This window comes from Pelobates fuscus, chromosome 5, assembly GCF_036172605.1.
Source record: "Pelobates fuscus isolate aPelFus1 chromosome 5, aPelFus1.pri, whole genome shotgun sequence".
Taxonomy (NCBI): Eukaryota; Metazoa; Chordata; class Amphibia; order Anura; family Pelobatidae; genus Pelobates; species Pelobates fuscus.
The window spans coordinates 294,253,148-294,266,736 of record NC_086321.1 but is presented as its reverse complement, the minus strand read 5'-3'; the positions used below and the strand labels follow the sequence as shown (position 1 = coordinate 294,266,736).

The following is a 13,589-nucleotide window of genomic DNA, read 5'->3' as shown; positions in this document are numbered from 1 at the left end:
GTTTAATTTTTTGTTTTTTTTTTATTCTTCCTACCAGCAGGGGGACATTTCAGACAGCCCCCCTGCTGGCAGATCCATAGCCCGCTATAGGGGGCCTCATTTGCCGTGGGAGGGCTGCCTGGGCTGTCAGGCAGCCCTCCAGAAGAGGATCGCGGCGGAGGTGAGTACCTCCTGGCTCCTGGGGCAGAAAGCCGTTACGGCGTTCCATGCCGCCGCAATGGCTTTAAAGCCCATTTAAAGCGCGACGGCATGGAATGCCGTAACGGCGTTAAGGGGTTAAACTAAATAAATGTGGATTCCCTAGCACTCCAGGCATCATAATAACTACACTCTAAACATCAAAACCACATCTTAACCTAGTAGTTTTGGTGCATGGACACTGCGCCTGCAGAATGACATGTACGATTTTGCCAATTGTGAGAAATGCTAATATTGTCTTTTGCCAGCCAGTATGCCTCTAGTGGCTGTCAATCAGAAATAAATCAGAAAGTGAAAATTGAAAGTTTTCACATTCAGTAGCATCACACCCGGCATGGTGATTCCTAATGTGGGATAATGCTTTTCTATCAGAAGTGTCCAATTGCTGCAGAATGGCAATTGCCATACATGTAGAGTAGGGGCCCAGTACTTCTCCTTAAAGGGATCCTATAGTGCCAGGAAACAAACCCAGGAGACAGCCACTAGAGGCTGGATTAACCCTGCAATTTAAACATAGCAGTTTTTCTGAAACTGCTATGTTTTCAGCTGCAGGGTTAAACCCCCTAGTTTAACCCTGCAGCTGAAAACATAGCAGTTTCAGGCCCCCTAGGCCTGGCACTCAGACCACTTCATTGAGCTGAAGTGGCCTGGGTGCCTATAGTGGTCCTTTAAGAATAATTATATTGGCCCAAGATCATTATTACTTATGATCTCACAGTGGGCAGAACAGCTGCAGAGGTGAGATACAGCACAGCTCTGGATTAAAGGGGAGTTTTATTTATTTTTTACATTCTCTAGGGGAGGCTGATACTAATCTTTAAAAGGAACAGACTAAATATACTAATAAATATATTTATTCATTCATAACTTTAGCGTGTTCTTGTAAAAATATTTGCCAGGCTTTAAATTTCAGCAGGACTAGTTTATTTTGCATTATTATTTTTCAGATGCATTTCCTATTAGCGTTAGTGTTTTAAGAGAATTGGAAACAATACCGCAGCATAGTTCTTACATTATTGCGAAAGACCAAGGCTTGAGTCATGCAGGACCATGTAGGAATTTTGCCCCCAAGATCTCTCTCACTGGTCCAGCAAGCTTTCATGTCAGGTGTGAGACTAGCCATAATGCTAGAGGAGCCGGAAGGTTTATGCCAGCCCTCCAAGGCTGCATCACTTGAGACAGGACTATGCAGTCCTCTCTCCTATGGATATTCAGCCCTGTGAATGCCTCCCCTCCCTGCAAGGTTAAGATAGGGTGTGGGGGTGCGGGCAGGGCTGGCCCATCCATAGACCGCACTGGAGCCACGGCTCCAGGTGGCACTCTAGCAGGGGCGGCATTTTGCCGCTCCTGTTATAATCTAAAACAGGATTTCCCAACGCTTGGTGGCGGTGCAGCACGGGTTTGGTAACCTCTATGAGGGTTCATCGGTTGGCCCATGCCCTTAGGGCCACCCGATGGACATATGCAATGAGGTGCCCGGTACTTTAACATCGCGACCGAGCCCCTTCTATCCTGCACAGAAAGCTGAGAGGAAGTGACAGCTTATCACTTCCTCCCAGCTCACTTACACAGCCGCGCAGGAGAAATAGGAGGAAGCCACGAGGATGGGGCCGGGTAGGGAGGGCAGGCCCCCAATTCCCACCAGCCACAGCCACCTGCTAGGTGGCTTAATGTTTTTAATGAGTGTGTTTGTGTGTTTGTGTGTGTGTATTTGTTTTTATGTGTGTAATGTGTGTATATCTGTATGTGCGTTTGTATATGTGTAGTGTGTGTATCTGTGTGCGTGTGTATATTTATATGTGTATATTTATATGTGTGTATTTGTGTATGTGTAGTGTGTAGTGTGTGTATCTGTGTGTAGTATGTATGTGCATCTCTATGTGTATCTGTGTAGTGTGTATATCTGTGTGTGGGTATCTGTGTGTTTTATATGTGTAATGTTTGTAGTGTGTGTCTCTGTGTATGTGTAGTGTGTCTATTGTGTGTACATGTAGTGTTTATCTGTGTATGTGTAGTGTGTGTGTATTTGTATGTGTGTAGTGTACAGTTTGTGTATACTGTATGTGTGTAACGTGTATCTGTGTGTGTCTGTGTGTATGTCTGTATGTCTGTGTATCTGCAGGTGTATCAGTGTATCTGTACATCTGTATGTGTGTCAGTCTCTGCATGTGTGTCAGTTTTTGATACATATACACTGACACACATACAGTTGCACAGGCACACTATTACGCATACAGATATACAGACACACAAACACTTCCACACATGCAGATACATAGACAATCAGATACAATCACTGATACACATACGGATACAGATACAAACACTATTACGCATACAGATATACAGACACACAAACACTGCCACACATGCAGATACATAGACAATCAGATACAATCACTGATACACATACGGATACAGATACAAACACTGACACACATGCATACACACAGGCACAGTGTATAGGTATGTGTAGTGGCTGCAGTGCACACACAGACACAAGCTACACACAGACACAAGCTACATCCCCAGCATACACACAGACACACCCTACATCCCCAGCATACACAGATATATACTACATCCCCAGCACACACACAGACACACACTTCATCCCCTGCATGCCCACATAGAGACACTACTATTGCAGAAACATTTATGTTGTTTTTTCAGGGAGAGGGAGGTTGGCCATTAGTGTGGGGAATTATATAATGTTTAATATTCATTAAAATAATATTATAATCAATCCCACAGCCCCCACAGTACACCCTCCACAGAGTACACCTCCCAACAATAGTGCACAAACCACAAACACAGAACCCCACATGATACACAATACATTCCCATGCTCACAGGTCACCTCCACACATAGTACACCCCCATACACACAGTGCACCCTTACACAGAGTGTGCCCAGAACATATAATACTCCCCCATACTGTAACACCTGCACACACAGTTACCACCTCACACACACAGTACACATTACCACACATACAGTCTGTACCCAAACATATTTTATCCCCAAACACACACAGTACACCCCCCCACACAGTGTTCCATACACAAGAACACCCCCCACACACGTACACACAATGCTTCTTACACAAGTACAGCCCCACACACACGTGTTAGCTCTATACACACACTATTCCTCTTATACATACATCATAACCCCTATACACAAACATTACAAACCCTATACATACATACACACAGAATATGGCATCACTTACAGCAGGAGGACTACAGCTTCTCTCACTATACGTGAAGAGCTCATAAAGGAGAACTCCAAAACTCCAAACATCAGATGCACAGGAATACACACTGTCTGAGAGAGACTCAGGAGCATGCCTGAAAAAAAAATAGTATATTTGGAGAGAAATTTAAAAGAATACTAAATCCTATGCACATACTTGGTTCACAAGTCACATACATGGTTCACAAGTCACATTTTAGCATTAGATTATCTCAATGTGATAATTTACCAATAGTGTTAAAAATAACTTTATTGCATGTAGCTATGACGCTATTACGGTTCGTATTTACACTTTCTGGAGTCTTTTTTTTTTTTTTTAAATTCTTTATTTTTGTTGTGCACGGTTTGACAATATGATATACGTTGCCACAATAGCAAACATAATCAAATTAATATCACAGATTCATACATATGTGGCATTAAGGTGAAAGCACATTTTTAAACATTTTTAAACGTGGTAAGACTATCTAGCGATATATGACATGCAAGCATCAGCATTAGTAGGTATACGAATGGAGAAATTATAATTTTTATAAATGCCAGAACAAAAGATATAATATCATGCTAGGTAGGTCTCGATCTTGTAGTCTACATGTGTGTACATGCTAAATGCAGTCGCTAGTTGTATAGTAACTGACAAACAGGTATAACAGGCATGGCATTGCATAAGAATAAACGGCACATTTTTTAAGTTAGTTAAGAGGACGTTATAACTGTGGGTTTGACACGACATAGGATACTAAAGTTTAGTAGCAGATTGTATGAGATTTAACAGCACTAAAACCTGCATGCAGTAATGGTTAAAACCAACAAAGAATGCCTGTTTTATGTCATGAGAAACCAAATAAAAAAGAACTTCAGCTCCTGGTTGTTGAGCATGTAAGCTTGTTGGCAAAATGTGTGTAATGCCGGGGATACGAGGGGTTAACTCAGCTTATACTCTGCTGGGGCAGCGAGCTTAGTCTCGATTAACCCGATATCAGGCTTTATAGACCGCCTGGTGGGAAGAGGTAGGTGAGTCTCTGTGAGGGAGCCATCCTCCTCACCTGATCCCTGGTAGGCGTGAGTGTTGCTGGTAAGAGGTAGCTGGCTTGGGGGCTGTGCCATCGAGGTTGGTGCTCAGGTTGCGCCGTCTGTCTGTATCTACACCTCGGCGGTATCGCCCGAGGGACACACATCCGGGGTTGCTCCCTGCATCGTTCTTCGGTAGGTTGGCACTGATAATTTTGAGTTTATCCGCCCTTGTGCAGCTTTATCCTGAGTTGTGTGCACAAATTTTGCAGGATCGTGAACAAAACGGGTCCGCCACGTGGGTGGGCTGTAAGCAGGCCTTCAGAGGAGCGGATCCAGGTCTGGCAGCCATCTTGTTCTGGGCCTTGGGCTCACGTGGCGCCTTGGTATGGTATTGCCTCTGAGTGCCGGTATGGGGCGAGGACCGGGATAACCACCGCGGTCCAAAGGGGGGGGGATCGGGACCGGGCCCCATAGGGCAGGATAGTGGAGTGGCGGCCGTCCACTCCACTCACCGCCGGGCAAGTCCCGCTTGGTATGGCAGATATCTCTCCTCTCCTGGGCTCCGGTGGCCCTTAAACATCGAGGGTCGCAGTTGTGGGTCATGTAAGTTACCAAAAGTCCAGTTTTTCAGGCTTAATTGTATATGATTTGCAGGAGCTGGTCTTTCCTGCGACCGTTCAGCTCGGCGGCCAGGCCCCGCCCTCCTGGAGTCTTTTTGATCTAAGTTTGCATTGTATACATTAAACAGTCTCAATACTTTAAATATTTAAATTAGAAAAGCATCTTACAGAGTTATTCACTAAATTGGGAATTCAAAGTAAATTTAAAATTTAAGGGCAAAATAGTTAGACTGAAAAAAATCTCCCAAGTTAGCAAAGTTTGCTATTCACTTTGATTTCCCAGGAGTTCTCATCTTAGTGAATAAACCTGAACGTTAAGTCACATAGCACACACTGTGGGACTTGTTGATGACCAAGCGGAGCTCTTTGGTACTTTGTCCTCAAACAGCAACAAAAACAGAAAAATAAAAATTTCAGGATATGCTAAGATAAAAAGGAACACAACAACATTCCAAGGGTATACAACACAAGTCGCTGTTAACAAATATGATAAAATGATGTATCTATATGAATACGTAGAGGAAACCTCCAATCAGATGTAATCAAAACTTGGAGAAAATGTAACCAAATGGGCAAGCCAATCAGACCCAGGGGTACAGCAGCAAAATGGCAATAGAAAGATACTATTCAATTGCTACAAAATTCCTGCAATATACAAATAGCATGCACCTAAAAAAATCCCAATATCCACTTTGCCTAAAACATATGATATGCAATACAGAATAGATACACAAAAAACATACAATAAATATGTAATAGAATTTATAGTCAATCCAAACATCTGAGACAATGTGTGATATATGCGTCATGCTCCAGTGTTAAATATATACACCATACACCAAAATGAAAATAATTAAATAAATAAAATATAACTAATTGAACAGAATCATTATTAGACAGTAATATTTAAAGGCACTATTTGAAAATACAAAAATCCCAAGATATGAACAGTCAAAAAAACATGTCCAAAAGATGAGACGAGGAATCAGCCACACCAGTAAAAAATAATTAAACTTTTAGAACAGCATAACTTGCTAAATAAAAAATATATAACAAAATAAATACAAAACAAATAATAACAAACAATACAAAAATAAATACAAAACAATAACCTAATATTCCAATTATATTTGCTAGATTTGTGTATGGTGAGAAAATTCGGCTCTGCTGAACATTTTTTCCTGAAAATATAAAAATCTTCGGGACGTTAACATTTATGTCTTATGTTGGTGTGGCTTGACAGAATTCAGTACCAAACATACAGTTTGGGACCTGAATGGGCACAAAAAATGGCCACTATCAGTTTGTCCCCATCTTGGCAAATGGCCAGGACAGACTGCTTGTTTAGGAAATCTGTCTGGACTTGAAATCAGGTCCTCATCACTTGCAGGCAGTTTGACTACCTGTGGGCCACTGCAGATTGGCAACTGTTAGTCTGCATTGCAGTTTAGTATTGTAATTAACACTGTAAGTCCCGTGTGATGGATCCAGGAGCTGGTTCACTTAAAAAAGGCTTTGTTAAAATTCAGGATGAAAACATGGAATTTGTATATATGGTGTGTATACCTTTAAATCTGTCTCAAACAAGATAAAATTAGGTGCACGCCAAATACTATACTTTTAGCAAACAGGAAATTAAAATCACCTTCCAGTATAGGAAACAGTTTCCTGTGATATAATAAATCAGTGTAACACTGATACGTAATGACACAATAATATATGGTGTGTGTGTCTTTAAATTTATGATCTTTAAGTGGACAGAGTATATACCAAGTGGTGTATTAGGAAATACGGAGATATATTATTCGGTGGAAATATAATGAAAATGACTGTATTTCATAGAAATGGTTAAAAATCAATAAAATCCAATGAATTCCAAATAGAGTTTAAAAATGATTCAAAATTTATTAGAAAAAAGGGCGCCTATATCAGGGCTTTCGAAGTGGTAGAATATACAAAAATATAAAACTGCATAAAAATGAATAAATATAAGTCAGGGACGTTATGCAAGATTATTACCAGCACATCTGTGTAGGTTGTTCCGTTTTTGTAGTGAGGACCGGTTAGGATGGATGTGGATAGTTTTTTGCTCTTTCTGCCGGCTGTTTGTGAGGTTGGCGTGCGTCCCAGACCTCACTCTGGATGATGCACGCTGTTAGCCGGCGGGTCCCCAGATCTCGGAACACTCTACGTTTGATGGAAAAATGCTGCAGCTGGATCCTTGGTCTGCGTCCGTACCCTGCTTACTTCTTTGTGGTCTGTGGTCTAACGCGTTTCGTGGGTGTCAGCCCCACTTCCTCAGAGACGTGATGAGGATTCTTCAGTACACCACGATTTTTATATAGTTCTAATTGGTGTTAATTACATTGATTGTCACTTTACTTTGCCAATTATAACTTTGCATTTAAGCTAGTGTTTTTAAAACACACTGAAAAAAACTTAAATTTGAAACATATGTTTGTGATGTACATAGTTATTACGGCTAATAAACAAATAATGGAAAACATTGGAGATAACATAAAAAATATATCGGAAACATCAGAAATACATCAGGAATACATTAAGAGTACCTTAAAAGTGCATTAGAAATGCAGTAGAGAAATGTAATGTCATGTAATAATAAAACATAAAAATGCAATACAATACAATAAAAGTGCATTGAAAATGTAATAAAAAGACTAAAAAGAGGAGCATATATATTTAAAGAGTATCTCTAGATGTTAATAACGGACCATATTAGGTATAATAAATAAATAAACGGATAAACACAGAATTGGAAAGAATTACACAATTGTGGTATGGAATTCATATACAATGAATAATAAATGATGCATAAATGGATGAACAAATAGATGGAGATATACTTGTGAGAACAGAGTGCACTAAGTAAGTGAACTGTATGAAGTCTGATACAGTTCTAATGTCGAGAGTGATAGTGTACAATTTATTAAGGAAAGCATTGAATTGCTATTTGTAACATACAGTTAGAGCTTAAATAAAGCTGTGGGATTAACAGTGTAAGGACTGTGTGAGATTGGATATAGTTCTAGTGTTAGAAAGTGACAAAAAGTGCGCAATTGTTTATAGGAGGAGAGAACTACATTCAATTACTAGTGGTAACATACAGCTAGAGGGAAAATGGAAAAACTCGTGAATATGGAGATATGATCCAATGCATCGCATTCATCCTCACCCACAATTACTTCTGGTGCAATGACCAATTCTACCTCCAGTTAGAAGGCACCGCCATGGGGACACGATTTGCGCCAAGCTACGCGAACCTCTTCATGGGCAAATGGGAGGAAGAATTTATATGGAACAACTGCCCCTTTGGCGCAAATCTGTCCCTGTGGAGAAGATATATAGATGACTGTTTCTTCATCTGGAAGGGGGACTTAGAATCTCTGGACTCATTCAAGAACTACCTCAACAACAACCCGTATAATCTGGAATTCACTTTCAACCACTCTCAACAACAGATTGAATTTCTAGATTTAAACATCTATATTGAAGAAGAAAGAATACACACCAAAACTTTTAAGAAATCCGTAGACTGTAATAGTTTTATTCCTTTTAACAGTCACCATAAACACACCTGGTTGAAAAATATCCCACACAACCAGTTCAGGAGAATCAGAAAAAACTGTTCCAAACTGGAAACATGTGAAGAACAAATGGAGGAAATGGAACAGAGATTTTTGGCTAAAGGATATCCCACAACACTATTGTCTGACGCTAAAAAGACAGCTCTAATAACTCCAAGAGAAGACACTTTAAAAAAACAAGAAGAAGACTACAGACACACACCATCTGACCCCTGCTTTTATAACCAAGTTCAACCATCAATCTCGTACGATAGAGAAGATTTTAAACAGACATTGGAACATACTGAGGAGTGATCCTACACTCACCGACATCCTTGATCCCAAACCACAAATTATCTTTACAAAGGCACCAAACTTACAACTCATGCTAGCACCTACTTTAAAATCTTCTCATGATGCCCATGACAGAACAGAAACCAGAGGCTTCAAAAGATGCACCAAATGCATAGCATGCAGGAATAATCCCTCCTTAGAACTGGAGACGACCAAATTCAAATCCACAACAAACTTGGAAGAATATAACCTACACACCAACATGAGCTGTGACACAGTAGGAGTCATCTATCTTATTACATGCCCTTGTCCCAAACAATATGTGGGACGAACAAAAAGATCCCTGAAGACTAGAATAGCGGAACACATACGCAATATTAAGAGAGGACTACAGACACACAACCTCTCCAAACACTTCCAAGAATTCCACAGAGGAGATCCCACGAGTTTAAGATTCTTACCCATTGAAAAAGTAAATGTACATTGGAGAGGTGGGGATATGGAGAGAAATCTTGACCAAACCGAGGCCAAATGGATATTCAACTTAGAGACCTTAGCACCTAAAGGCTTGAACATAGACTATGAACTGAATGCTTTTCTATAGATATGTGTTTTCTGACACATAGATGGCGTACTTTTAACCTCAATTTTTTACCTCTCTTTTTTACCTCCCCCTTTTTTACCTCCCTTTTACTTATTGTAGCGGTACTTACCTTATCCGGGGGCCGGACGCGGTCCTCTCTTCAAGCCGCGCGCGGTCCTGCGGCTGCACGAGCCGCGCGCGGCTCGTCCGACTGTTCTGACAGGAAGGCGGGCAGTGACCGCGAGAAGCGGTCACGTGTCCCGCCTGCAGCTAAGAGCGCGCCGCGAATCTCGGGCGCGCTCTTAAAGAGACAGTGGGAGCCTAAATTGCAAAAAGGCTCCCATTGGCTCCTGTCATGCCAATCACCCCATACACTTACCTGTTGGGGGAGTGGAAGTGACAGGAGCCAATCACATTAGTTTGAAGGCTACTTATACTTACCCTTTTCCCTTAGTTCCTTGCCCTATCGTGGTTTCTGCTACAGTTCCCTTTAGTGCTTGTTGTGTTCAGTTGTGTTTCTCCGTATTTGACCTTGGCTTTGTATTCTGACTTCGTTTTCGCTTTATCCTATTCTGTACTGTTTGCCGGCTTGCTGATTCCTGTGTACCAGTCCCCGGCTAGTTTTCGTTTACGCTGTCTCTTTGTGCCCTTGACCTCGGATCGTTCCTGACTCTGTCTTATCCTATTACGTCGAGTCCGGCCACTCTAAGGTCCGGTAGACGTATCTCTCCTCTGTACTGTCATCTGTTAGGGCTGGATCCTGCGTGTAGGGGTATATACTCGTTACATTACGATAGGGCCATGGACCCCGCAGATTTAGCTCAACAGATGGCGACCCATGAGGCTAGATTTGTAGAGCAGGATCACCGTATGGATCAAATAGCTCAGGCTCTCCAGACGCTCTTAGCTAGAACCATTCCAGCAACCGCACCTAACCCTCCTGCACCCCTGCTTCCTGAAGTATCGACTATGCCTAACGCTACAGCACATTTAACGCCTCCTCCTAGGTATGGAGGGGATTCTAAGACATGCAGAGGGTTCATTAACCAAATAGAGTTTCATTTTGAAATGTATCCACGTTCATTTCCCACAGAGAGGTCTAAAGTTGGGTTCTTTATGCACCAACTTACCGACAAAGCACTTGAATGGGCAAACCCTATTTGGGAGGCTAATGGACCTATGGTGCATAACTTTCACAGTTTCCTAACAGCTTTTCGCAGAACTTTTGATACTATGAAAAGGTCTAAGAATGCCGCTAGAGCATTAATGAGGGTTAAACAGGGTTCTAGGTCTGTGGCTGATTACGCTATACAGTTTCGTACCCTTGCCTCACAGGTCGATTGGACCAATAATGGGTTAACTACGGCCTTCATGGAAGGTTTATCAGACTCTATATTGGATGAGGTAGCAGCTAAGGAGCTTCCTATTGCCTTAGAGGACCTTATTGACTACCTCATCGATATAGATAATAGGATTCGTGACAGGCTCTATACTAAGAACAGGAATAGACGTTTTGTTACACCTATTCAACCCAGAGTTAATATACCGGAGAGTGTTAAAGTACCTGAAGAGGAACCTATGCAATTAGGGGTTGCCAAACTCTCAGATACTGAGAAATTACATAGGAGAAGGGAGGGACTCTGCCTATATTGTGGTAAGAGAGACCATATGGTAAAGGAGTGTCCTCTGCTCCCGGAAAACTCTCGCACCTAAGACCTTATAGGGGACTGGCCTTGGGTGTGATTTCTAAGTCTCCTACTTTGCCTCCTAACCGACTGCTTCTCCCTGTTTCTTTACATATGGGAGAGAGTTGTATAGTTGAAAACATAGACGCCCTGGTTGATTCTGGGGCAGCCGAGAACTTTATAGACTCTGGTTTTGTAAAGAGAAACAATATTCCCATCAGAGAGAAGGAGATACCCTTGGCCGTTGAGGCCATAGATGGTAGACCATTGATATCTCCTGTTGTTACTCACGAGACTGCACCGCTACACATGTACACAGGGGTTCTACACTATGAAACCATTCGGTTCCAGGTCATCACCTCTCCCTCTTCACAGTTGGTGTTAGGGTATCCATGGTTACGTGCCCACAATCCCATTTTTGACTGGGAGACAGGGCAGATAAAATCATGGAGTGAAGCCTGCCATGAGTCATGTACTATTGAAGTCACGCCTGTGAATTCTATTAACGTTCCTACTGTTCCTCCTTTATCTACGACTATACCCTCTCAGTATTTAACTTTAAAGACTGTCTTTGATAAAAGAGAGGCTGACAAATTACCGCCTCACAGACCCTACGATTGTGCTATTGATTTGTTGCCTGGTACTATACCTCCTAAGGGCAGGGTGTACCCCCTATCGGTTCAAGAAAACCGTGTCATGGAGGAGTACATTAAAGAGTCATTAGACAAGGGATTTATTAGAAGATCCTCTTCTCCGGCTGGAGCGGGGTTCTTCTTTGTATCAAAGAAAGAAGGTGATTTAAGACCTTGCATTGATTATAGAGGTCTTAACAAGATCACCATCAAAAATGCTTACCCTATACCTCTAATAACAGAATTGTTTGACAGGCTCAAACATGCTACGGTATTCACCAAATTAGATCTTAGAGGAGCATACAATTTGATACGTATTAAAAAGGACCACGAATGGAAGACAGCCTTTAACACTCGGTCAGGTCATTATGAGTATACCGTCATGCCATTTGGGCTTTGCAATGCCCCAGCAGTGTTCCAAGAATTTATTAATGATGTCTTAAGGGATTTTATTCACTCATTTGTTATTGTGTACTTGGATGACATTTTAATATATTCTACAGACATTCACGCTCATCACAGACATGTTACAACAGTTCTGAAGACCCTTCTTGCTAATGGTCTTTATTGCAAATTAGAAAAATGTCTATTCGACCAGTCCGAGGTCCAGTTTTTAGGGTATTTGATTTCCGCCGAGGGTTTTCGGATGGATCCCCAGAAGCTCGCTGCAGTCATAGAATGGCCTCTGCCGCAAGGTCTGAAAGCCATCCAGCGTTTTCTGGGGTTCTCTAATTATTATAGACGTTTTATCAAAGGTTTTTCGTCTATAGTAGCGCCTATAACTCGTATGACTAAAAAGGATGGCAATACACGTGTCTGGTCTACTGAGGCACTTCAGGCTTTTGACTTTCTTAAGACTACGTTCGCCTCTGCCCCTATTTTACAGCATCCTGTCCCCTCATTGCCATATATACTTGAGGTTGATGCTTCCGATATAGGGGTAGGTGCTGTCTTATCCCAAAGAGAGTCTCCTGACAAGCCATTGCATCCTTGTGGCTTCTTTTCTAAACAAATGTCCAAGGCAGAGAGGAATTATGATGTGGGTAATCGCGAACTCCTTGCTATCATTTTAGCACTCAAAGAATGGAGACATTTGTTAGAAGGAACTAAGGATCCTATTCTCATATTTACAGATCATAAGAACCTATCCTACCTTAGCGAAGCTAAAAGATTGTCTTCAAGGCAGGCTAGGTGGTCACTGTTCTTGTCTCATTTTAATTATATAATCACCTATAGGCCAGGTGACCGGAATACTAAAGCGGACGCTCTGTCCAGACAATTCGAGACTATTGACAAACAGGAGATTGATGTCACTCCTGTCATTCCCCCAGACAGGATAATAGCAACTACTATATTGTCTATTTCCTCGTCCCTCTTGCAGGCCATACAAGCGAAACAAGGCATGGCACCCAGCGAGAGGCCTAATGATAAATTGTTCGTTGACATTCCCGAGAGACGGGATATTCTGTCACTTTATCACGATACTAAGACTGCTGGACATCCTGGTATTTCCAAAACAGTGTCAGCCGTTTCTCGGTATTTCTGGTGGGATACCTTACGTAAGGATGTTACTGACTATATAAGTGCTTGTACTACTTGTGCATGTATGAAAACCTCTCGTAGAGTTCCTTGTGGGCTGTTGCATCCGTTGCCCGTTCCCGAGAGACCTTGGTCTAATCTATCAATGGATTTTATTGTTGAATTACCCCCTTCGAATGGT

General features: G+C 41.8%; 1 protein-coding gene across 1 annotated transcript in view; it reads right to left on the bottom strand.

Annotated features, from left to right (window-relative positions):
* Positions 1-13,589, bottom strand: part of JAK3 (Janus kinase 3) — a 329,337-nt gene that overhangs the window by 14,138 nt on the left and 301,610 nt on the right. The window contains exon 22 of the mRNA XM_063455458.1: positions 3,435-3,552. Within this exon, the coding sequence (XP_063311528.1) occupies positions 3,435-3,552 (118 nt within the window). The remainder of the gene's footprint in view (positions 1-3,434; positions 3,553-13,589) is intronic.